The sequence below is a fragment of the Petromyzon marinus genome, chromosome 80, assembly GCF_048934315.1.
Source record: "Petromyzon marinus isolate PM22_M1 ecotype Great Lakes invasive population chromosome 80, UKy_Petmar_22M1.pri1.0, whole genome shotgun sequence".
Taxonomy (NCBI): domain Eukaryota; kingdom Metazoa; phylum Chordata; class Hyperoartia; order Petromyzontiformes; family Petromyzontidae; genus Petromyzon; species Petromyzon marinus.
Genome location: NC_133746.1, coordinates 10175959 through 10202399, shown reverse-complemented (window position 1 = coordinate 10202399; position 26441 = coordinate 10175959). Strand labels below are relative to the sequence as shown.

General features: G+C 51.6%; 1 protein-coding gene across 2 annotated transcripts; it reads left to right on the top strand.

Moving 5' to 3' along the window:
* The first annotated feature begins 2290 nt into the window (after window positions 1-2290).
* On the top strand, window positions 2291-24081 carry LOC116957666 (uncharacterized). Of its 2 annotated transcripts, none has more exons than XM_076057330.1 (4): window positions 2291-2458; window positions 18309-19308; window positions 21232-21399; window positions 23123-24081. In XM_076057330.1, exons 2-4 carry the CDS (start codon window positions 18318-18320, stop codon window positions 23215-23217), a joined length of 1254 nt encoding a protein of 417 aa, XP_075913445.1. In that variant the 5' UTR covers window positions 2291-2458; window positions 18309-18317; the 3' UTR covers window positions 23218-24081. The 2 variants fall into 2 exon arrangements, with proteins under 2 accessions (XP_075913445.1, XP_075913446.1); XM_076057331.1 differs by lacking the exon at window positions 2291-2458 and adding an exon at window positions 2469-2984.
* Window positions 24082-26441: the final 2360 nt, after the last annotated feature.

Sequence of the window (26441 nt, the reverse complement as noted above, 5' to 3'; positions counted from 1 at the left end):
TCAACCACGTTATGTATGCCGGTGATTTGGTAATAGCTGCTCATTCAGAGGAGGAGTTGGAGACGCTGCTGCTGAGACTGGAGCGTGCCACTAAGAGGTGGGGCCTTACCATCAGCCCCACCAAAACTAAGCACCTGCCTGGGTATTTTGTACCATCGGACACTCCACACCCACAACTCCCAATCGGTGATGGGGCAGTTGTGGAGAGAGTGGAGAGTTTCCCATACCTGGGCAGTGTGCTTATGACCGGTTCCAGTTTAACAGCAGATGCCTCACTCCGAATCAGTCGAGCGGCATTATCTTTTCATCGGTTGCGTAACGCTGTGTGGAAGCTACCTGGTCTATCTCTCCGCACTAAGCTTCAGGTCTTTTCGGCCACGGTCATTCCCTCCCTTCTCTATGCTTGCGAAACGTGGACCCCCCTAATGAAACATCTTCGCCAGTTAGAAACATTTAGGCTAGCCTGCCTACGATCCATCTTGGGTTTAAGCAGGCTGGATTGTGTGAGGAGCTCACAAATCCTTGAAAGATCTGGGCAAGGTCCCATCAGTGCGCTCCTCCGGCAGGCAAGGCTGCGTTGGCTGGATCATGTAGCCCGCATGCCCAGCCACCGCATGCCAAAACAGCTTTTGTTTGGCCGGATTGAGGGGGCTAAGCGGGCGCGGCACGGGCTAGAGAAGAGATGGAGTGATGTGGTACAGGAGGACGTGGAGCTGAGTGGACTTGCCGATGACTGGTACCAGTGGTGTCAAGATCGGCCTCTGTGGAGGAGGCTCGTGAAGGATGCTACTGGGCAGTTGGAGGCAGTCGCCCTCCAACAACAACGGAGGGCGGAGGAGCGACGCTCACAACAGCGAGCGGAGCGCCGGGTGGCTAAAGCACAGCAGGTTGGCACAGTAGGGGGCACAGGTGGTGCATCAGCCAGTCATCTCAGTCAGTCGACCCGTGGCACCTGGGTCTGCCCCGTGACCTCCTGCCAGCGGGCGTTCGACACTTCACGTGGCCTCAGGGTGCACATAGCCTGGCACAAGCGTCGTGGTGACGTCACCGCCACTTAGTGGCGAATGGCGGTTGTTGTTGTTGTTGTGTGTGTGTGTAGGTGTGTGTAGGTGTGTGTGTGTGGGTGTGTGTGTGCAGGTGTGTGTGTAGGTGTGTGTGCAGGTGTGTGTGTGTGGGGGGGTTTGTGTGGGTGTCAGTCGACCCGTGGCACCTGGGTCTGCCCCATGACCTCCTGCCAGCGGGCGTTCGACACTTCACGTGGCCTCAGGGTGCACATGCCCTGGCACAAGCGTCGTGGTGACGTCACCGCCACTTAGTGGCGAATGGCGGTTGTTGTTGTTGTTGTGTGTGTGGGGGTGTGTGTAGGTGTGTGTGTGGGTGTGTGTGGGGGTTTGTGTGGGTGTGTGTGTAGGTGTGTGGGTGTGTGTGTGTGAGTGTGGATGTGTGTGTGTGTAGACAAAGACAAAGATCCCCCGTGTAGCCTCTGACAGGCTGTTGGGGCAAGTGCTGTTCGTGGCAAGCAGCACGATTGTGAAATCCGGCGCGACACGCTGGGGGTGGGGGGTTCCATTGGTAATGGTCGCGGACAACCGGCCGCCTTTGTCTTCCGCAGTGGCGATGTTGCCTGACGTGACGTGTTGTATAACATCGCCAGGGTTACAAAACCAGCGCCTCCCAGTACCCCCCAACACACCAACCCACACCACCCACACACACCTACACACACACCCACACACCTACACACACCTACACACACACCTACACACACCTACACATACACACACACACCTACACACACCCACCCACACACACACCTACACACACCTATACACAGACACACCTACATACACCTACACACAGACACCTACACACACACACACACACCCACAGACACCTACACACACACACCTTCACACACACCTACACACACACCTACACACACACACACCTACACACACACACCTACACACACACCCCCACACACACCTACACACACACCTACACACACACACCTACACACACCTACACACACACCTACACACACCTACACACACACACCTACACACAGACACACCTACACACACCTACACACAGACACCTACACACACACACACCCACAGACACCTACACACACACACACACCTACACACACCTACACACACCTACACACACACACACCTACACACACACACACACCTACACACACACACACCTACACACACACACCTACACACACACACCTACACACACACACCTACACACACACACCTACACACACACACCTACACACACATCTACCCCCCCTCCCCCACGCACGCCCGCCCGTGCTCACGCCCCACATTCCTCGTTCCGGGTTGCCTCGCTTCCTCATCGCTACCGGCAGCAGCAGCAGCACGGACACCGCCAACTCGCTCGTCACACACCTGGCGGGTGACACGCGGAGACACCCACACACCTGGTGAGAGACACGGAGACACCCACACACCTGGTGAGAGACACGGAGACATCCACACACCTGGTGAGAGACACGGAGACACCTGGTGAGAGACACGGAGACCGTCACACACCTGGTGAGAGACACGGAGACATCCACACACCTGGTGAGAGACACGGAGACACCTGGTGAGAGACACGGAGACCGTCACACACCTGGTGAGAGACACGGAGACACCTGGTGAGAGACACGGAGACATCCACACACCTGGTGAGAGACACGGAGACACCTCGTGAGAGACACGGAGACAGACACCTGGTGAGAGACACGCGGAGACACGGAGACACCTGGTGAGAGACACGGAGACACCTGGTGAGAGACACGGAGACACCTGGTGAGAGACACGGAGACACCTGGTGAGAGACACGGAGACCGTCACACACCTGGTGAGAGACACGGAGACACCTGGTGAGAGACACGGAGACACCCACACACCTGGTGAGAGACACGGAGACACCTGGTGAGAGACACGGAGACACCCACACACCTGGTGAGAGACACGGAGACACCTGGTGAGAGACACGGAGACATCCAAACACCTGGTGAGAGACACGGAGACACCTGGTGGGAGGCACGGAGACACCTGGTGAGAGACACGGAGACATCCACACACCTGGTGAGAGACACAGAGACACCTGGTGAGAGACACGGAGACACCTGGTGAGAGACATGGAGAACGTCACACACCTGGTGAGAGACACGGAGACACCTGGTGAGAGACACGGAGACACCTGGTGAGAGACACAGAGAACGTCACGCACCTGGTGAGAGACACGGAGACACCTGGTGGGAGACACGGAGACCTCCACACACCTGGTGAGAGACACAGAGACACCTGGTGAGAGACACGGAGACATCCACACACCTGGTGAGAGACACGGAGACATCCACACACCTGGTGAGAGACACGGAGACACCTGTTGAGAGACACGGAGACAGACACCTGGTGAGAGACACGCGGAGACACGGAAACACCTGGTGAGAGACATGGAGACAGACACCTGTGTGAGACAGAGACACGGAGACAAAGACACCTGGGAGACACGGAGACAGACACCTGTGTGAGACAGAGACACCTGGGAGACACGGAGACAGACACCTGTGTGAGACAGAGACAGGGAGACACGGAGACAGACACCTGTGTGAGACAGAGACACGGAGACAGAGACGGAGACACAGAGACAGAGACGGAGACACACAGACACAGAGACACGGAGATGGAGACGGAGACAGAGACACGGAGACAGAGACACCTGGGAGACACGGAGACAGACACCTGTGTGAGACAGAGACACGGAGACAGAGACGGAGACACAGAGACAGAGACGGAGACACACAGACACAGAGACACGGAGACACGGAGATGGAGACGGAGATAGAGACACGGAGACAGAGACACCTGGGAGACACGGAGACAGACACCTGTGTGAGACAGAGACACGGGGACACAGAGACACGGAGACAGAGACACGGAGACAGAGACACGGAGACAGACACCTGTGTGAGACAGAGACACGGGGACAGAGACGGAAACACAGAGACAGAGACGGAGACACAGAGACACAGACACACAGACACGGAGACACGGAGACACAGAGATGGAGACGGAGACAGAGACACAGACACGGAGACACAGAGACACGGAGACATGGAGACAGAGACACCTGGGAGACACGGAGACAGACACCTGTGTGAGACAGAGACACGGAGACAGGGAGACAGAGACGGAGACACAGAGACACAGACACAGAGACACAGATACACGTAGATGGAGACGGAGACAGAGACACGGAGACAGAGACACCTGGGAGACACGGAGACACACAGAGACACGGAGACACGGAGACAGAGACACGGAGACACGGAGACAGAGACACGGAGACACAGAGACGGAGACACAGAGACACAGACACACAGACACACAGAGACACCTGGGAGACACGAAGACACGGAGACACAGAGACGGAGACACAGACACACAGACACACAGAGACACAGACACACAGACACAGAGACACAGAGACACGTGGGAGACAGAGACACCTGGGAGACACGGAGACAGACACCTGTGTGAGACAGAGACACGGAGACACAGAGACGGAGACACAGAGACACAGAGACACAGACACACAGACACACAGAGACACCTGGGAGACACGGAGACACGAAGACACGGAGACACGGAGACACGGAGACACAGACACACGGAGACACAGACACACAGACACACAGAGACACAGACACACAGACACACAGACACAGAGACACAGAGACACAGACACACAGAGACACAGACACACAGAGACACAGACACACAGAGACACAGACACACAGAGACACAGAGACACGTGGGAGACAGAGACACCTGGGAGACGAGAGGGCCAGTCGGCCATGCCCCACATCGAACAATCTTCACGGGGTCGCTCTGGGACACCGCGAATCAACAGCGCAGACACAAAGCTGGGGGCGAGTCTCCGTCATCGGAGCCGACATCCGTCTAATCCAGGGGTGTCCAAACTTTTTATCCCGAGGACCACATGCAGAAAAATATACGAAGGACTGGGCCACTCACTAGACGTGAGGTATACTGCCTCACTTCTCATGCACTAATATCGGCAAAATCAATCAAATGCAGGTAAATTACGTTTGATAATTGAACATGTTTGAAGAAAAAAAAGCCTCCATCATAGCTCTCCATTAGTAGATTTTCATTTTATTTTTTACAAAAAGGTTGGCAGGTCATTCTCTCAGTGACAGCCTCAGATTGGTTCTTAGGGTGCTGATCGCCCTTCATTGTCCTGTATGAAGGGAGAGACAAGAAGAGAACTAGGGGATGTGGATATTTCAAGCTTATTACACAAATGAATTATTGGGCTTGTTAACACATCAACTAACGTTTGTTAAAAATGCGTCATCAACTTTAATTGACTGAATTGATTAAGTAATTGGGCTTATTAACAAATGAAAACTGCGTGTATATTTTTAACTCGCCTGTCATGGGAAGAATGTTGCGCTCAGTGGGAGCAGTGATGCTGCGCTTTTGGTCTGAAGGATAGCTGGCAGGTCAGGAGGAGTAAGTTTGGTGGTTGAGATGCGAAGGACGTCACAGAGATGGCTGTCGACCGTTCTGGTTCGTTCTCAGCCTGCTTTTGTTCAGCGTTAACAGAGAGAATGTCTGCTCACAGATGTATGTTGAGCCGAACAAACTCATCATTCGTTTTGCGTGGCGTCTCATCAGAGGAAACTTGACCTTTTCCAAGCTCCGGTAGAAGTCAGGTAGAAAGAGAAGCGGATGCTGATTCTTCAGAAAATCATCACACTGAATTTCGATCAGTTCTAATTGCAGACTCTCCTCCACTTATTTTGCATCCATTGAAAACGGAGCCGCAAACAGTGTGATTTCCTTCTCAATGACAGAAAAATCTTGGAAGCGCTCACTGAATTCTGTCATGAGAGATGTGATCACAGACACATATTCTCCCATTTTTGCAGAGAGCTTGGCATTTGGAAATGCGCATTTGATTTGGGTCAGCGTGGGGAAGTGTGCTACATTGAAGTTGCGCAGTTGTGAACTCGAAGAGACGGAGCTTCGCATGGAAGGCTTTCATGTGCGCATACAGCTGTGGTACCAGCTGCTCTTTGCCTTGTAGTCTCTTGTTCAGGGTGTTGAGAGATGATCAGTGAGATCAACTAAAAAAGCCAGGTCTGCCAACCATAAAGGGTCACTGATCTCATGGAGAGGTCTGCCCTTTTCTTTCAAAAACTTGTCGATATTTGATCTCGGGGAATAAAACCGCTGCAGCACGCAGCCGCGACTGAGCCAGCGCACTTGAGAATGGTAGAGTAGGTCCCCGTATTCTGCATCGACATCAGAGAGGAACGCTGAGAAATTCTCTGTGGTAAAGCCTTCGGGCCCGAATTGTGTTGACAGTTTTCACAGCTGTGTTCATGACATCGCCAAGCTGGATTATCTTGGCACAGAGGGCTTCTTGGTGGATGACACAGTGCATTTCGACAGCCTCACCTCCGCTCTCCCGCGCACCTTGGCACTCACCATAGAGGCCATTCCTTTGCGCTCGCTTGTCATTGCTGGAGCCCCATCCGTTGTAATTCCACACAGCTTGTCCCATTGAAGTCCAGCCTGGTCAATTGCATCTGACACAGCTTCAAACATGTCCATCCCAGTTGTTGTCCCCTTTAGACTCCTCAGATCTAGCAGTTCCTCCGTAATGCAAAAATTATCATCAACTCCCCGTGAAAAAAATAACAGCTGTGCAGTGTCCGTGGCATCTGTGCTCTCATCACATGCACGCGACTAAAAATCGAAAGCACAAGCTTTATCTGACACTTGCTGTTTTAAGTTAGCCGACAAGTCTTCAATTCGCCGCACAAACGTATTTCTGGACATACTAACATCGTTGAAATCTCGATTTAAAGCTTTCGTGACTGCAAGGATTCATCTTCTTTGGTTCTTTCGGTAAAGTCACGTAGAATGAGAATAAAATAATAAATTGATAAAATAAAATAACACAATTAAATTCTCACGACGTTTCGGCCACAACACAAGCGGCCTTCATCAGGTGAAGGGACGAGACTGTCTGGGGGACAGCGCTGGAGTGTTGTCCTACCAGACAGTCTCGTCCCTTCACCTGATGAAGGCCGCTTGTGTTGTGGCCGAAACGTCGTGAGAATATTATTGTTATTTTATTTTATCAATTTATTATTTTATTCTCATTCTACGTGACTTTACCGAAAGAACCAAAGAAGATCGTTGAAATCCTGAATTTTCTCCGGGCACATTATTCCCACGACTTTAGTGAGGCACTGTTTGATGAAGTCACCGTCTGAGAAAGGTTTCCCGTGTAGGGCAATGAGTTGAGCTTACTCATAACTGGCTATTGTTGCATTTTCTTGAGCTTTGTTGGCACGGAAACAAACCTGCTGCTGCGTTAGCAGGCTAGCTTGCCATTTGCTTTACCTTCTCTTTCCGCTCGGCGCCAGTGTAGGACGTGAAGGTCTTATGTTTCGTTTCATGATGCCGTCGTACATTGTACTATTTCACTCTCTTTACAAATCAAACAAACACATTTCCCCCGTGGTTTCTATGAAAAAAAATCATTTTTCCACCGAGTCTGAAATTTTCTGCGCTCGCTTGCAATCTTGCGTCTGCCTCTTCGGTTCCGGCATTTCTGGTGACCCTGAGCAAATTTTTTCTTCGGTTGCTTTCTTTGTGGAGACGCTGCCTTGTTCAAGACAATAGCGCCACCTAGTTTTTAAACTAAGAGGTGCAATACAGTGGGCCATGCTCCATTATATTTTTAGACTTTGATACGGGCCAATTAAAAATGGATGGCGGGCCGTAGTTGGCCCGCGGGCCGTAGTTTGGACACACCTGGTCTAATCGATGCACGCATTTTACTTGGATTATGATATAACAATAATCATCTTTCTTTTGAAAAAAAAAACAATATATATTTTTTCAGCCATTACGTGAACCAGTGCCGGATGAAGCTCGTGCGGGGCCGGTAGCATTATGTTATGAAGGGGTGCTAAATAAAAAAACACGAAAATATTAAAACGCAATTTTTTTTTTACTTACACAGTAAAGTAATTTGAATTTTTTTTCTGCCATTTGCTATACGGCCAAACGATACGACAAATCGCGAACCTTAAAACGCCCCAGCCGTTCGTAAAAGTCGAAGGCGGTGTAGTACTATAGTCATTGAGCAAGTGCAGAGTCACTGGACCGGAATTGATGGCTTGAAAGCGTTTCGCGCGGGGCCCTTGAAAGTGCGGGGCGCGTAGCTACTACTACACATGTGTAGTAGCTATTACATATGTAGTAGCTACTACACATATGTAATAGCTACTACACACGTAGTAGTTACTACACATATAGCTACTACATATGTAGTAGCTACTACACGTGCAGGAACTACACGTGTGTAGTAGCTACTACATATGTAGCTACTACACACGGAGTAGTTACTACACGTGCAGGTACTACACGTGTGTAGCTAATACATATGTAGCTACTACTACACACGTAGCAGCTACTACTACATGCGCAGCTGCTACTACTACACGTGTAGTAGCAGTGTAGTAGTAGCTGCTACTACAAGTGCAGCTGCTACTACACACGTAGCTGCTACTATACACGTGCAGCTGCTACTACACACGTGCAGCTGCTACTACTACACACGTGCAGCGACTTTTTCTACTGTGTAATCTGGCACTGATTACAAAAACCCTTCCCACCCCCACTACGCGCCCCTCCCGTTATCGGATCGCCAGCATTGATGCAATCAGAGCCTGGCTTCTGATGCCGCTGATGAGGGACTGAATGTCGAAACGGGTCCAGCCGCTGCTGTGAGTCGAGTGATTTGCAGGAGACTTCCCAGCACTGGGGATGTGGTTTGGCTCAATGCCAGTTCCACAGTGGGTGTGGCTTTCGCTATCGCAGCGCACCAAGGAAAGTGCCCATTCAGGTCGATCTAGGGCAGTGGTTCTTAACCTGGGTTCGATCGAACCCCAGGGGTTCGGTGAGTCGATCTCAGGGGTTCGGCAGAGCCCCCGCCACGGAGGTCCGGACACACTTGAATTATTGTGTAAATTTGTGATGACACACACGGCCCGCTTGGCCATCACTGGCTGCAGATGATCATGCTACACCAGGGGTCGGGAACCTTTTTGACTAAGAGAGCCATGAAAGCAAAAAATTTGGAAATTTATTTCAGTGAGAGCCATATAATATATTTTAAAAGTGAATTCAACTAAATGTCAGTATAATAAGCCTCTGAATTTATTCTTTTAAATAATGTTATAACACTCACCATTAATGCGACTTCTGGTGCTGCATGGATTTGCTGATGTCTTTGTAGTCGGGTTGGTACTTTGTAGTCGGGTTGGTACTTGGTGAGGTTAAGCTTCATGCAAGCGTTGAGGCTTTCATCCGTTAAACGTGATCGTAGGTTGGACTTGATGTTTTTAAGATGTGAGAATGACTGCTCACATGCATACGTAGATCCAAACATGGTCAATACAGCAATACTCACACGCTGCAGTGTGTGGTATGTGACAGGAAGCGCGTTCCAAGTTTTGAGAATCAGCTGGTCTTCGGGTTGGAGTTTTTTCATTTCTGTCCACATGTGCTTGCTCGCCAACTCCGCTTTCTGTCGTGTGATTCTTTCCAAATCTTCATTCAGTGACTTGAACTTATTCACCCACATGTCTGAGGCCTTCAGGTCAGCCACTTCTGCTTCAAAATCTCTGACGGAGACACCAGGGATGTAATTCAGGTCGGCTGTGTTCAGTGAACACTCGTTTGGGTGGGTGATGAACTTAAAAAGACGAGTGTGCTCACGAAATTCTCCAAAGCGTGCTTTGAAGGACTGTAGGAGACTGGATGTGCAGCCAGCTAGCTGGTGGAGATCAAGGTTTTGAATGGGCTCACTTGCTGTGCATGCATCTTTAAATTGGCTCAGTTTTTCAAAATGTAGTAAACGACCTGTTTCAAGATCCGTGATGAAAAGCTCCAGCTTGTTTTCAAGATGTTCAGTCAGATCTACGAGATAGTAAAACTTGAGGAGCCACTCGGTGTCGGCTAGCTCAGGATGCCCGACGCCTTTCATTTCAAGGAAAGTCCGGATTTCGTTCAGGCAAGCCGCAAAACGGCTAAGCACCTTCCCTCTTGACAACCAACGCACATTGCTGTGCAAAAGCAGACCAGGATAGTTATTTACAACTTCATCCAGCAGTGTTTTAAACTGGCGATCATTTAAGGCTCGGGCAACAATAAAGTTGATCACACGAATGACCAGCGACATCACTTCGCCAAACTGCCTGTCACACATCTGAGCACAAAGTGCCTCCTGGTGTATAATGCAATGGAAACTTAGGATGGGTCTATTTTCATGTTCACGGAGAAGCGCCACAAATGCTTTGTTTTTCCCCACCATACACGGAGCACCATCAGTACACACTGAGAGAAGTTTATCCATAGGTAGACTTTTTTCTTGAGCAAACTCCATGAAAGACTTGAATAAATCCTCACCTCTTGTGGACCCTTTTAATGGCAGAACAGCAAGACTTTCTTCGCGCAGTGTGTCACCAACAGCATATCTTGCAATCACGCTGAACTGCGACAAATGGCTCACGTCTGTTGACTCATCCAAAGCCAGAGAAAAGAACGGCGCTGCATTTATGTCCTTCACTTGCGTTTCCTCCACTTTGTTTGCCATCACGATGGTACGATCATGAACAGTTCTTGCCGACAGAGGCATGTCTTGTATCCGTTTGATTATCTTGTCTTTGTTCGGAAGATCATCAAAAAGTTCATTGGCTACATCCAGCATGAACGTTTTAGCATACTCGCCATCTGTGAATGGTTTTCCGTTCCTCACTATTGCTAAAGAACCAGCAAAGCTAGCCGAATTATAGTCACCTTGCCGGGTCCATACGCGGAGTTGCTGCTGGCTAGCTTGCATCCTGCTCAGAAGCTCTTGGCACGCTTTCTTTCTGCTGTCTCCCGCAGGGTATTTTGATGCAAAGGTAGCGTGGCGCGTGTCGAAGTGCCGCTTTACATTCGACCGTTTCAACGATGTAATTTTGTCATTGCAAATTAGACACACCGCAGAACCCGCTCTCTCCACAAAGGCGAATTCTTCGGTCCATTCGTCCTGGAATGTACGATACTCGTCGTCTTTTTTTCTTTTCGCCATCTTCTTCGTCGAAGGGTTAGCTTTGAGCTAATGACCGAGCAGACGCAGTCTCAGACTGATTCAAAAGGGGGCGTTTACCTGTTTTACCCAGCAACGGCAAACGTAGGCCAGTATCATCCAATTAAAATAATGGACAATTGCTCCTGCAGCCCTGAACAGGACATGCGCAGTGAAAAATCGATGGATGGATTAAAACAAGTGAGAATATTTTGTTTTATCTGCGAGCCATATGCAATCATCAAAAGAGCCACATCTGGCTCGCGAGCCATAGGTTCCCGACCCCTGTGCTACACTGCTTGGCCAATCAGCGCTGCGGGGAATTTAGTGCGTACTCAGTAGTCAACGTGTGACTGTTGTTGTCGTACGTCGTGTGATTTCTTTAATATTTTATCCATACTAACTATGTCGGGCAAAAGAAGAAAGTGGTCGGACGAATATGTACAACATGGATTCTCATGTATCACGGAACGTGATGGGAGTGAGCGTCCTATCTGCATGATTTGCAACGCCAAGTTGAGCAACTCTAGTCTTGCACCGGCAAAACTAAAGGAACACTTCTTGAAGCTGCATGGAGACGGGGAATACAAGAACACAACACTTGCTGAATTCAGGGTGAAGAGAGCCAGATTCGATGAAAGGGCCACTCTGCCTGCTCTTGGATTTGTACCTGTTAACAAACCGATCCTGACAGCATCGTACGAAGTTGCTTACCTGATCGAAAAGCAGGGCAAGCCACCCACCATTGGTGAAACACTTGTGAAACCAGCTGCATTAAAGATGGCGAATCTGATACTCGGAACAGCGGCCGAAGGTAAATTATCCCAAATTCCCCTTTCAAATGACACCGTCAGTGACAAAATAGAAGACATGAGTAAAGACATCTTGGCTCAAGTAGTCGCGGATCTGATTTCAAGCCCGGCAAAATTCAGCCTTCAACTCGACGAAACCACAGACGTTTCTGATCTAAGCCAGCTTGCTGTTTTTGTACGCTATGTGAAAGACGACATGATAAAAGAAGAGTTTTTATTTTGTAAGCCTCTTACAACAACAACGAAGGCAGCCGATGTGAAGAAGCTTGTGGATGACTTCTTCAGAGACAACAATCTTTCATGGGATATGGTTTCTGCAGTTTGTACGGACGGAGCTCCAGTCATGCTGGGAAGAAAGTCTGGTTTTGGTGCGCTAGTAAAGGCCGATGCACCACACATCATTGTGACGCATTGTATTCTGCACAGGCATGCGTTGGCAACAAAAACCTTACCTCCAAAAATGGCAGAAGTATTAAAAACTGTGGTGGAATGTGTGAACTATGTGAGAAAAAGTGCTCTGAGGCACCGCATCTTCAGTGAGCTGTGTAAAGAAATGGGCTCTGAATTTGAGGTACTTCTGCTCCATTCTAATATTCGGTGGTTATCCCGGGGACAGGTGCTGAATCGTGTTTTTGCCATGCGTGTGGAATTAGCCCTGTTTTTGCAAGAGCACCAACACTGCCATGCAGATTGCTTCAAAAATCCTGAGTTCATTCTCATTTTAGCGTACATGGCTGATATATTCGCAGCTCACAATCATCTCAATCAGCAGATGCAGGGTGGTGGAGTCAATATCATGGAAGCGGAAGAATACCTGAAGGCTTTTCAAAAAAAGCTACCGTTATGGAAACGACGAACAGAGAACAATAACTTCGCAAACTTCCCGCTTCTGGACGACTGTGCAAGTAAGATCGAAGATGTGTCTGGAATCGGAGATATTTCTGTATCCACGGAACTGAAGCAAACAATTGCCACGCACTTAGATGAGCTTGCAAAGTCTCTCGACGGATATTTCCCTACAAGAGAGTCATATCCAGCATGGGTGAGACAGCCGTTCACGTTTGCTGTTGAAACAGCAGATGTCAATGATGAATTCCTCGACGAAATCATTGAAATTCAGCAGAGCCAGGTTCAACAGCAACTCTTCAGAACAACAACGCTCTCAACGTTTTGGTGTCGACAAATGAACAAGTATCCAGTTATTGCTAAGAAAGCCCTGGATTTTTTTATACCATTTGTTACAACATATCTTTGTGAGCAATCCTTTTCGAGGATGCTGGACATAAAAACGAAGAAAAGGAACAGACTTTGCTGTGAAAATGACATGAGAGTGGCACTTGCCAAGGTGAAGCCACGCATATCTGAACTGATCTCTCAAAGGCAACAGCAGAAGTCACATTGATTTCCAGGTATGTAATTTGTTGTGAGTTTATGCATTGTGTTGGTTTTATTCTTTGAACAAGGTAATGTTCATGCACGGCTCATTTTGTGTACCAGTAAAAAACATATCTATGTCTTGAATTTGAAAAAAATCACATTTTATTTTTCACTAAAGAGGGGTTCGGTGAATGCGCATATGAAACTGGTGGGGTTCGGTACCTCCAACAAGGTTAAGAACCACTGATCTAGGGCAATGGGTGGGCGCATTTTTTGACTCGCGGGCAACAATGGGTTCTAAAATTTGACAGAGGGGCCGGGCCAGTAACGGATGGACGGAGTGTTTGTGTGAACTAAGTATAAATGACGTGTTAAAAAATCATTACGTGAGAGGATTTGGCCTTTAACAGGCAGCAAAGCATTTATACGCAAGGCAATTTAACGAATTGCACGAACGTGAACGATACAGAAAAACACGCCGTAACTCCCGGTTGAAGTGCGCCATCTAATGGGGAAATGGGGGCACTACAGGAGAAAGGTAAAATTTAATTTAATAATAATTATTATATTTGGACGAGTTCGGCGGGCCGGATTAAAAAGCCCAACGGGCCGTATACGGCCCGGGGGCCGCACTTTGCCCACGTCTGTTCTAGGGGATGGTGGTGCTGCTCGCTAGCAGAACTTGCCCCAACAGTCTGTTAGAGGCTACACGAGGGATCTTTGTCTTTGTGTGGTTTTAATAGCTGCTGCTCGCGAGCAGAACTTGCCCCAACAGTCTGTCACAGGCTACACGGGGGATCTTTGTCTTTGTGTGGCTTTAATAGCTGCTGCTCGCTAGCAGCACTTGCCCCAACAGTCTGTCACAGGCTACACGGGGGATCTTTGTCTTTGTGTGGCTTTAATAGCTGCTGCTCGCTAGCAGCACTTGCCCCAACAGTCTGTCACAGGCTACACGGGGGATCTTTGTCTTTGTGTGGCTTTAATAGCTGCTGCTCGCGAGCAGCACTTGCCCCAACGGTCTGTCAGAGGCTACACGGGGGATCTTTGTCTTTGTGTGCCCCGTGGCCTCCTCCTGCACCTAGCCTGGCACAGTGGTGGGCACAGGTGGTGCATCGGTCAGCAGTCGTCTCAGTCAGTCGACCCATGGCACCTGCTGGGTCTGTCCCGTGACCTCCTCCTGCACCTAGCCTGGCACAGCAGTCAACCCACGGCACCCGCTGGGTCTGTCCCGTGACCTCCTCCTGCACCTAGCCTGGCACAGTGGGGCGTTCGACACTTCACGTGGTCTCAACGTGCACCTAGCCTGGCATAGGCGCCGTGGTGACGTAACCGCGGTTGTTGTTTTGTTGTTGTCGTCTGGATCACGGGTTGCTATTGAAGCGAGAGACAGGGAGAGTTGAATTGAAGGGGGGCTCTGGTAGAACGGGTTTGCCTGGCCGCGTGATTTTATATGTGCATGAAATATACATGTCTGATAAGTTCACTAGATACAGGTGGTGGGGGGGTTGTGGTGGGGGTTGGGGTGAGGGGGGTGAGGGGGGTGAGGGTGGTGGGGGTGAGGGTGGTGGTGGTGAGGGTGGTGGTGGTGGTGATGGTTGTGGTTATGGTGGTGATGGTGGTGATGATGGTGATGGTGGTTGTGATGATGGTGGTTGTGATGTTGGTGGTTGTGATGATGGTTGTGATGATAGTTGTGATGGTGTTGATGGTTGTGATGATGGTGATGATGGTTGTGATGGTGGTGGTGGTTGTGATGATGGTTGTGATGGTGGTGGTGATGGTGATGATGGTTGTGATGGTGGTTGTGATGATGCTTGTGATGATGGTGGTGATGGTTGTGGTGGTGGTGGTGATGGTTGTGATGGTGGTTGTGATGATGGTTGTGATGGTGGTGGTTGTGATGGTGGTGATGGTGATGATGGTTGTGATGGTGGTGGTGATGTGATGATGGTGATGATGGTGGTGATGATGTTGGTGGTGGTGATGATGGTGGTGGTGATGATGGTGGTGGTGGTGGTGATGGTTGTGATGGTGGTGATGATGGTTGTGATGGTGGTGGTGATGATGGTTGTGATGGTGGTGGTGATGATGGTTGTGATGGTGGTGGTGATGATGGTTGTGATGGTGGTGATAATGGTTGTGATGGTGATGATGGTTGTGATGGTGGTGATGGTGGTGGTGATGGTGATGATGGTTGTGGTGGTGGTGATGGTGATGATGGTGGTGATGGTGATGATAGTGATGGTGGTGATGGTTGTGATGGTGGTGGTTATGTTGGTGATGATGGTGGTGATGGTTGTGATGGTGGTTGTGATGATGGTGATGGTGATGATGGTTGTGATGGTGATGGTGACGATGGTGGTGATGGTTGTGATGGTGGTCGTGATGATGGTGATGGTGGTGATGGTTGTGATGGTGGTGATGGTTGTGATGGTGGTGATGGTGATGATGGTTGTGATGGTGGTGGTGATGGTGGTGGTGGTGATGATGATAGTGATGGTTGTGATGGTGGTGGTCATGTTGGTGGTGATGGTGATGATGGTGATGATGGTTGTGATGGTGATGATGGTTGTGATGATGGTGATGATGGTGGTGATGGTGATGATGGTTGATATGATGGTGATGATGGTGGTGATGTTGGTGGTGATGGTGGTGGTGATGATGGTTGTGATGATGGTGATGATGGTGGTGATGTTGGTGGTGATGGTGATGATGGTTGTGGTGATGGTGATGATGGTGGTGATGGTGATGATGGTTGTGATGATGGTGATGATGGTGGTGATGGTGATGATGGTGATGATGGTGGTGATGGTGATGATGGTTGTGATGATGGTGATGATGGTGGTGATGTTGGTGGTGATGGTGATGATGGTTGTGGTGATGGTGATGATGGTGGTGATGGTGATGATGGTTGTGATGATGGTGATGATGGTGGTGATGATGGTGGTGATGGTGGTGGTGATGATGATGGTAGTGATGGTGGTGATGGTGATGATGATGGTGATGATGATGGTGGTGATGGTGGTGGTGATGGTGATGATGATGGTAGTGATGGTGGTGATGGTGGTGGTGATGGTGATGATGATGATGGTGATGATGGTGGTGGTGATGGTGATGATGGTCGTTGTCACAACGTTTTGGGGGGGGGGGGGGGGGTTCTGGGGTGGAGCCTCTTCGTCGACGCGCCCTGCACCATACGTAGTCAACGCACGCTGGTCGGTGGTGCGGTGGAAATGACAACAAACTACACAACAACAACATATAAAGGTTTTTGGGTTAGATCGCGTTATTTATAAATGTGTCGTAACCCTCAACCACCCAACACGGCCCAATCAGCAAAAAAAGTGTCACGTTGACAAAAGACAAAATAGTTCACTACTTTAGCCCCGCACCGGTGACGTTGTTGAAGAAGAGTGAATCCACAACATTTACAGCTTGAGTAGTACTGTGACGTTTCGCTGGTAATTACAACAAACTAAACAACAACAACAAACTACATCATCTTTGGCTCTTTCGGTAAAGTCTCCACCACGTAGAATGAGATCAAAATAATAAAATAACAAAATGAAATTCGCACGACGTTACCTAAATCACGGGTTTCCCATTTTCGTTACGCTTGCGTAGTGGCCGAAACGTCGTGAGAATTGTATTGTGTTATTTTATTATTTTATTCTCATTCTACGTGGTGGTGACTTTACCGAAAGAACCACAGAAGATGAATCCTTGCAGTCACGAAAGCTTTAAATCGAAACAAACTACACAACAACAAACCACACAACAACAAACTACACAACAACAAACTACACAACAACAAACTACACAACAACAAACTACACAACAACAAACTACACAACAACAAACTACACAACAACAAACCACACAACAACAAACTACACAACAACAAACCACACAACAACAAACTACACAACAACAAACCACACAACAACAAACTACACAACAATAGGCAGCAGCAGCAGCTCTAAAGACATGAGTTTGTTGATGTGACTGTTGTTGTTGTCGATGTTGTTTCTAGTGTTGTTGTTATAACGTGATTGTTGTTAATGTTGTGTTGTTGGTGGCGTGATTGTTGACGTGATTGTTATCGATGTTCATGTTGCTGATGATGATGCTGTTGATGATAATGTTGATGATGATGATGTTGTTGATGATAATGTTGTTGTCAACGGTGTGATTGTTGTTGTCGATGCTGTTGTTGATGATGATGTTGTTGATGATGTTGTTGTCAACGGTGTGATTGTTGTTGTTGAGGATAATGATGATGTTGCTGATGATGATGTTGTTGTTAACGGTGTGATTGTTGTTGTACGGTGTTATTGTTGTTGTTGCTGTTGTTGAAGTTGATGATGTTGTTGATGATGATGTTTTTGTCAACGGTGTGATTGTTGTTGTCAACGGTGTTATTGTTGTTGCTGTTGTTGAGGATGATGATGATGTTGTTGTCAACGGTGTGATTGTTGTTGTTGATAATGATGTTGTTGTCAATGGTGTGATTGTTATTGTTGAGGATGATGATGATGATGTTGTTGATGATGATGTTGTTGTCAACAGTGTTATTGTTGTTGTTGAGGATGATGATGATGTTGTTGTTAACGGTGTTATTGTTGTTGTTGAGGATGATGATGATGTTGTTGTCAACGGTGTGATTGTTGTTGTTGATGATGATGTTGTCAACGGTGTGATTGTTGTTGTTGTTGCTGTTGTTGATGATGATGATGATGTTGTTGTCAACGGTGTGATTGTTGTTGTTGAGGATGATGATGTTGTTGATGATGATGTTCTCAACGGTGTTATTGTTGTTGTTGAGGATGATGATGTTGTTGATGATGTTGTTGTCAACGGTGTTGTTATTGTTGTTGTTGTTTCTGTGCGGTCCTCCGTCCTCCGCAGGAACACAATATGGCTCGGCACGCGGCCGTTCCACGGCTGCTCAGCCTCACCTCGTCACCCCTCCTCCTCATCCTCCTCCTCCTTCTAACGTCATCAGCAACCTCCTCCTCCACCACCTCCTCGCCACCACCATCGTCGCCACCACCATCGTCGCCACCGCCATCGTCGCCACCACCATCGTCGCCACCGCCACCACCATCGTTGCCACCGCCACCACCACCACCATCGTCAGCTCCGGCAACGCCTCTCCCCAGCAGCCCGGCTAATCCGGCCTCGTCGACCGCGCAAGCCGACCCCGGCGCGGCCGCCGTGAATTCTACCGCGGGCGGGAATGTCACGGCGATGCCGGCCGGCGCCGAACCGGTGCTGAATCCTACGGCAACGGCGCCTTCGGCAAGTCCTCCCGCCGGCGCCGACGCTACGACGGTGACGCCGGCCGTCAACGCGAGCTCCACGGCGAGCGCCTCCGGCACCGCCCCCACCACCGGCACCGCTACCGGCACCAACGCCACCACCGCTACCGGCACCACCGCCACCACCGCTACCGGCACCAACGCCACCACCGCCACCGCCGCCACCACCGGCACCGCTACCGGCACCAACGCCACCACCGCTACCGCCACCAATGCCACCACCGGCACCAACACCACCACCGGCACCGCTACCGGCACCAACGCCACCACCGGCACCAACGCCACCACCGGCACCAACACCACCACCGGCACCACCGGCACCAACGCCACCGCCACCACCGCCGCCACCACCGCCACCGGCACCAACGCCACCACCGGCACCAACGCCACCACCGCCACCGGCACGAATGCCACCGCCACCGCCACCACCGCCGCCACCACCGGCACCAACACCACCGGCACCACCGGCACGAACGCCACCGCCACCGCCACCACCGGCACCACCGGCACCGCCGGCAGCACCGCCACCGGCACGACGTGGCCCACCACGGTGAAGAGCGGCACGGCGAGCGGCGAGGAGCTTCCCGGTGAGACACGGCGCCGGGGGGTTCTTGGCGATCGGTGTCGTGGAACCCACCGGTGCGCTGACCCAGCGGTGTGGGGGTAGCGACGCGTCCCGCCTGGTAGACGCTCACGCAAACCGGCGTTGTTCAAGCTCTTTCTGTTCCATTTCTTTTCAAACCAAAAATCCACGGCAATCTTCGTTTGATTGCCGCGGGGTGCGCGTGGCTGACCGTGGCGTGCGGTCTGTTTGGCGTTCCCGGAAATTAATTTGGTTATTTTTTGGTGAATTCACGGGAGGTATGAAATGAAGTGAAATTTGTCAGATAAGGTGGTGAGGAACGCCCCTGTTCACGTGGTTTTTTTTTGCAGAGCTTTTTCCATCCCCCACAAGCGACTTTGTTAACAGATGAAAATGCGAAATTTTTCGTTTTTATTTCGTGAGTAGGTGTAAGGGTCCTCACCGCGCTACGCCACGGCTCTGTTTGCAGAAACGTCCTGGGGACACCACAAATGCACAAAACCGTGGCGACCCACACGGTTTAGCCCGCAATTCTTGTACAGGGGAAATTGAGTTGAGCAATACAGTCTGAATTGGTCTGTAATAAGGGGTTGACAGGTTTGGTATACACTACAACACTATACACTACACTATACTACTACACTACTATACACTACACTATACACTACACTATACACTACTATACACTACAACACTATACACTACACTATACACTACTATACACTACACTACTATACACTACATTACTATACACTACACTATACACTACTATACACTACACTATACACTACACTATAGGTACAGTAAATGTTAATTAATGCGTTGATTTAACCGTGTTTCTCTGAACGGTATGTGTTTATAATGTTGGTATCTTTACGTATTAATATCCATTGTGTTTAAATATTATGAAAGTAAATTTTTCGCGGTAAAAAAGGGGGTAACTTTCGACGCTGTATTTCTGTATTCGCTTAACGAACATTCCCCTGTTAACCACGGGCTTTTACAGGTGCGGTAAGTATTCATTAATGCGTTGATATAGCCGCGTTTTCCTTAGCAGTATGCGTTTATAATGTTGTTGGTATCTTTATGGATTCATATCCAATGTTTATAAATATTAGAAAAGTACGTTTTGGGTGAAAAAGGGGTAACTTTCGACGCTGTCGGAATGAATTACGCCTTTATCGCGTATTTTCTAGACTCGCTTAACCACCCAAAGTCTCTGAACGACCGGTTTAGTGGAAACCAATTACCATCGCGAAGATGAGGTTGTCACTGTACACAGCAGGCATCAGGGTCAGGATCGAACCCACGACCTGCTGCGTACCAGGCGAGGTAGTCAACATCTCATAGCCACCGTGATGATGATGATGATGATGAGAAAGAGACGCAGACTCCAAATTTACAGCAGCAGCAGGCATCGTCAGGGATCGGGATCGAACCCACGACCTCCTGCGTACCAGGCGAAGTAGTCAACATCTCCTAGCCACCGTGATGATGATGATGAGAAAGAGACGCAGACTCTAAATTTACAGCAGCAGCAGCAGGCGTCGTCAGGATCGGGATCGAACCCACGACCTCCTGCGTACCAGGCGAGGTCGTCAACATCTCATAGCCACCGTGATGATGATGATGAGAAAGAGACGCAGACTCCAAATATACAGCAGCAGCAGGCGTCAGGGTCGGGATAGAACCCACGACCTCCTGCGTACCAGGCGAGGTCGTCAACATCTCATAGCCAACATGATGATGATGATGAGAAAGAGATGCAGACTCCAAATTTACAGCAGCAGCAGCAGCAGGCGTCGTCAGGGTCTGGGATCGAACCCACGACCTCCTGCACACCAGGCGAGGTAGTCAACATCTCCCTAGCCACCGCCGCTAAGTTTTTAAAACTCCACTCCCGCCCCTCCCCCGTTCCCGCGCTCAGTGATGCCCAGGGACGTCGCCTCGCTGCGTGGGGCGCTGGGCGTCACGCTGGGGGTGCTGTTGGGCGTGGCCGTGCTCGCCGCTGTGGCTTGCTACGTGCGCGGGACGAGGCGCAAGCACGCGGTGCGCTTCCGCCACCGCCGCCTCTACGACAGCGCGGAAGAGCCCGGTAACGGCGTCACACCGCATGCGTCACACCACATACGTCACAATGCATACGCCACACCGCGTGCGTCAGGCCGCGTGCGTCACGACGCGTGCGTCACGACGCGTGCGTCACAACGCGTGTGTCACAACGCGTGCGTCACAACGCGTGCGTCACAACGCATGCGTCACACCGCATGCGTCACAACGCATATGTCACACCGCATGCGTCACACCGCATGCGTCACACCGCTTGCGCCACAACGCATGCGTCACACCGCATGCGTCACACCGCATGCGTCACGCCGCATGCGTCACAACGCATGCGTCACAACGCATGCGTCACACCGCTTGCTTCACAACGCATGCGTCACAATAGGCGCTGGCGTCCGCAGCAGCATCGTGTCGCCGCAGGGGCGGAGCCAGGGGTCTGTCGCCAACCGATGGCGTCCGGCTCAGCAGCCCGGCTCTCTCCATCATTCTTGAACGTCACCCCGGGCTGAAAATCCTGCCTCCGCCCCTGGTGCCGCGCTCATACCCCGCGCTAGCATCATACCGCGCTATGCCAAGACGAGCATCATACCCCCTTTTACACCACACTGGCATCATACCGCGTTATACCCGGGGCGAGCGTCATACGGCGCTATCATGATACCGCGCTAAGCCGCGCGAGCGTCATACCGCGCTAAGCCGCGCGAGCGTCATACCGCGCTAAGCCGCGTGAGCATCATACCACATTGCTCCCCTCCCCCCCCGCGTGTTCATCTGATCCTGCTTGTGATGTCGCGGCCAACGCAATGGCCCATCCCGAGGGCAGCACAGGGCAGCGTCATGCCACACGCCTGCACCGTGCCCTCACCACGCCTGAGGTAGCGTCATACCACACGCCTGCACCGTGCCCCCACCACGCCCGAGCTAGCGTCATACCACACGCCTGCATCGTCCCCTCACCAAACCTGGTGCATCAGCCAGTCATCTCGGTCATCTCAGTCAGTCGACCCGTGGCACCTGGGTCTGCCCAGTGACCTCCTGCCAGCGGGCGTTCGACACTTCACGTGGCCTCACGGTGCACATAGCCTGGCACAAGCGTCGTGGTGACGTCACCGCCACTTAGTGGCGAATGGCGGTTGTTGTTGTGTGTTGATGTGTTGATGTGTGTGTATGTTGATGTGTGTGTTGATGTGTGTGTGTTGATGTGTGTGTGTTGATGTGTGTGTGTGTTGATGTGTGTGTGTTGATGTGTGTGTGTGTTGATGTGTGTGTGTTGATGTGTGTGTTGATGTATTGATGTGTGTGTGTTGATGTGTGTTGGTGTGTGTTGATGTGTATGTTGATGTGTTGATGTGTGTGTTGATGTGTTGATGTGTGTGTTGATGTGTATGTTGATGTGTGTGTGTGTTGATGTGTTTTTTGATGTGTGTGTGTTGATGTGTGTGTTGATGTGTGTGTTGATGTGTGTGTTGATGTGTGTGTGTTGATGTGTGTGTGTGTGTTGATGTGTGTGTGTGTTGATGTGTGTGTGTGTGTTGATGTGTGTGTGTGTGTTGATGTGTGTGTGTGTGTTGATGTGTGTGTTGATGTGTGTATGTGTGTGTTGATGTGTGTGTGTGTGTGTTGATGTGTGTGTGTTGATGTGTGTGTGTGTGTTGATGTGTGTGTGTGTGTTGATGTGTGTGTTGATGTGTGTGTGTGTTGATGTGTGTGTGTGTTGATGTGTGTGTGTGTTGATGTGTTTGTTGGTGTGGCAGAGCTCCGGCTGGACGAGATGTCGCCCACGGCGTTCTACAACGCCAGTGCCGACTCCATGGACTTCTCTCCTTCGCCGGGATCCAGCCACGTTTGAGCGGCAACAGCGGCGGTGGCGGCGTCACGATGGCCGCCCACCTCGTCGCCCGCCCACCCACCTCGTCGCCCTGCTGCCTCAGCGACCCGGCCACCCCGTCGCCTGCTCTCCCACCTCGTCGCCCGCTCTCCCACCTCGTCGTCCGCTCTCCCACCTCGTTGCCAACTCTCCCACCTCGTCGCCCGCTCTCCCACCGCGTCGCCAGCTCTCCCACCGCGTCGCCAGCTCTCCCACCTCGTCGCCGGCTCCCCCACCTCGTCGCCAGCTCTCCCACCTCGTTGCCCGCTCTCCCACCTCGTCGCCCGCTTTCCCGCCTCGTCGCCAGCTCTCCCACCTCGTCGCCAGCTCTCCCACCGCGTCGGCAGCTCTCCCACCTCGTCGCCCACCAACCTCCGCTCCCTCCTCACCCTCCCCCCTCCTCCCACCCCTGTCGAGGCTGAGCCTTCCCGAGCCTCCACATTCTCTCTCCCGCCGCCACCACCACCGTCACCTCCCGCCATCGCTAAACCCACACCCACTGTGGAACTGCTACCCAGCGAAAATCTACAAAGCCCTCCCCACGACGCTCAGAGAGCCCCTGCTGGACATTTGTGCAAACAAGAGCTTTGGAGCTTATCGGATTCCTCCTGTGAGTATAAAATACAAGATTCTGATTCTGAGTTGCAGCAGCAGTAGCAGTGTTGTCACATCGCCCATCTCACTCCTGTGAACAACAGTGGGCAGGACCCTGTGTGTGGATTTAAAAAAAATATATATTTTCGTTTTAATCCTGGAGAAGAGACGCAATTATTATTATTTATTATAAATCTGCCCGGCTGGACGCGGAGGTCGCGCTCGGAGATGGCTGGTAGAGCGGTGGGCGGTGAGCGGGGGGCTGGGGGCGGTGGGCGGTGAGCGGTGAGCGGAGGGCGGTGAGTGGGGGGCGGGGAGTGGGGAGCGGGGGGCGGGGAGTGGGGAGCAGTGAGTGGTGAGCGGGGGGGCTGGGGGCGGTGAGCGGTGAGCGGGGGGGCTGGGGGCGGTGAGCGGTGCGTGGTGAGCGGAGTCGACGCACCACCAACGTCTCGTGCCGGTCTGTGAGGCGACGCACTCCCCTCCATCTCCCTCCCTCTCCATCCCTCCCTCCTCCCTTCCCTCTCAATCCATCTCCCACTCCCCTTCTCCCTCCTTCCCCCCACCCCCCTCTCCATCCCCCTCCCCCTTCCCTCCCTCCCCCTCTCCCTCCTTCCCCCCCCACTCTCCCTCCCCCCCACCCTCCCCCCTCCCTGTCCCCCACCCTCCCCCCTCTCCCTCCCCCCCTCTCCCTCCCTCCCTCCCCATCCCTCCCCATCCCTACGTCAAACCCGACGGGTAGTCACGTGCTCGCGAGTTTCACTATTTAAGCCGTTAGCCGTTTAGCTTTTTAGTTAAATTGAATTGTGGTGGTGGTCGTGATGGTAGTGGTGGTGTTGGTAGTGGTGTTGGTGGTGGTGGTAGTGGTGGTGGTGTTGGTGGTGGTGGCTGATCGATGCCCGGGTGCAGTCAAGGGATGGCTCCCTATTGGTCAACCACGTTTTGTATGCCGATGACCTGGTAATTGCGGCTCACTCAGTTGGAAACGCTGCTGCTGAAACTGGAGTGTGCCACTCAGAGGTGGGGCCTTACCATCAGCCCCACCAAAACGAAGCACATGCCTGGGTATTTTGTACCATCGGACACTCCACCCCCACAACTACCAATCGGTGATGGGGCAGTTGTGGAGAGAGTGGAGAGTTTCCCATACCTGGGCAGTGTGCTCATGACCGGCTCCGGTTTAACAGCAGAGGTCTCACTCCGAATCAGTCGAGTGGCATCTTTTCATCGGTTGCGTAACACTGTGTGGAAGCTACCTGGTCTGTCGCTCCGCACTAAGCTTCAGGTCTTCTCGGCCACGGTTATTCCCTCCCTTCTCTACGCTTGCGAAACGTGGACCCCCCTAACGGAACATCTTCGCCGGTTAGACACATTTAAGCTGGCCTGCCTACGATTAATCCTGGGTTTAACCAGGCTGGATTGTGTGAGGAGCTCACAAATCCTCGAAAGATCTGGACAAAGTCCCATCGGTGAGCTCCTCTGGCAGGCAAGGCTGCGTTGGCTGGGCAATGTAGCCCGCATGCCCAGCCACCGCATGCCAAAACAGCTTTTGTTCGGCCGGATCGAGGGGGCTAAACGGACGCGGCACGGGCTAGAGAAGAGATGGAGTGATGTGGTACAGGAGGACGTGGAGCTGAGTGGACTTGCCGATGACTGGTACCAGCGGTGTCAAGATCGGCCTCTGTGGAGGAGGCTCGTGAAGGACGCTACTGGGCAGTTGGAGGCAGTCGCCCTCCAACAACAACGGAGGGCGGAGGAGCGACGCTCACAACAACGAGCGGAGCGTCGGGTGGCTAAAGCACAGCAAGTTGGCACAGTAGGGGGCACAGTTGGTGCATCAGCCAGTCATCTCAGTCATCTCAGTCAGTCGACCCGTGGCACCTGCTGGGTCTGCCCCGTGACCTCCTGCCAGCGGGCGTTCGACACTTCACGTGGCCTCAAGGTGCACATGGCCTGGCACAAGCGTCGTGGTGACGTCACCGCCAATTAGTGGCGAATGGCGGTTGTTGTTGGTGGTGGTGATGGGGAGCGGTGGCATTGCGGTCAGCGCCATGCTGCTCTACGAACCTGGCGAAGCCGGGTTTGATTCCCGCTCACGGCCGCCACCACCATCACCAGTGACGATTTCTCTGAACCGATTCTGGGACTCCGCCTAGGTCGCCTCAGCCTCAAATGAGTAGCTGGTGTAGCGGTGTGTAGGGAACACTGCCATTGGGGAGAGACAAAAGCGGCCGGACGTGGTGCTGGCCACCCACCCCCTCGTGTGCTGTGCCGGCCTTCATAGGTGCTCGCTAACAGAACTTGTCCCACCACTCTACCATAGGCTATACGGGGGGATCTTTTGGTGTGTGTGGTAGTGGTGGTGTTGGTGGTGGTTATGGGGAGCGGCAGTGTAGCGGTTAGCGCTACGCTGCGCTATGAACCTGGTGACCCGGGTTCGATTCTCGCTCACAGCCAACACCACCAGTGACGATTATCTGAACCGGTCCCGGGCCTCCCCTAGGTCGCCTCAGCCTCAAATGGGTACTTGGTGCGGTGGATAAAAGCATTGCCACTGGGGAGACAAAGGCGGTCGGGCGTGGTGCTGGCCAACTACCCCCTCGTGTACCGTTCCG

What these genes read in the sequence shown, in the direction of transcription:
- LOC116957666 (XM_076057330.1), top strand. Translation starts at nt 18,318, where the DNA reads ATGGCTCGGCACGCGGCCGTTCCACGGCTGCTCAGCCTCACCTCGTCA. An exon ending in GAGCGGCGAGGAGCTTCCCG is followed by an intron (nt 19,309 to 21,231) that starts GTGAGACACGGC and finishes TCCCGCGCTCAG; the next exon opens with TGATGCCCAGGGACGTCGCC. An exon ending in CGACAGCGCGGAAGAGCCCG is followed by an intron (nt 21,400 to 23,122) that starts GTAACGGCGTCA and finishes TTGGTGTGGCAG; the next exon opens with AGCTCCGGCTGGACGAGATG.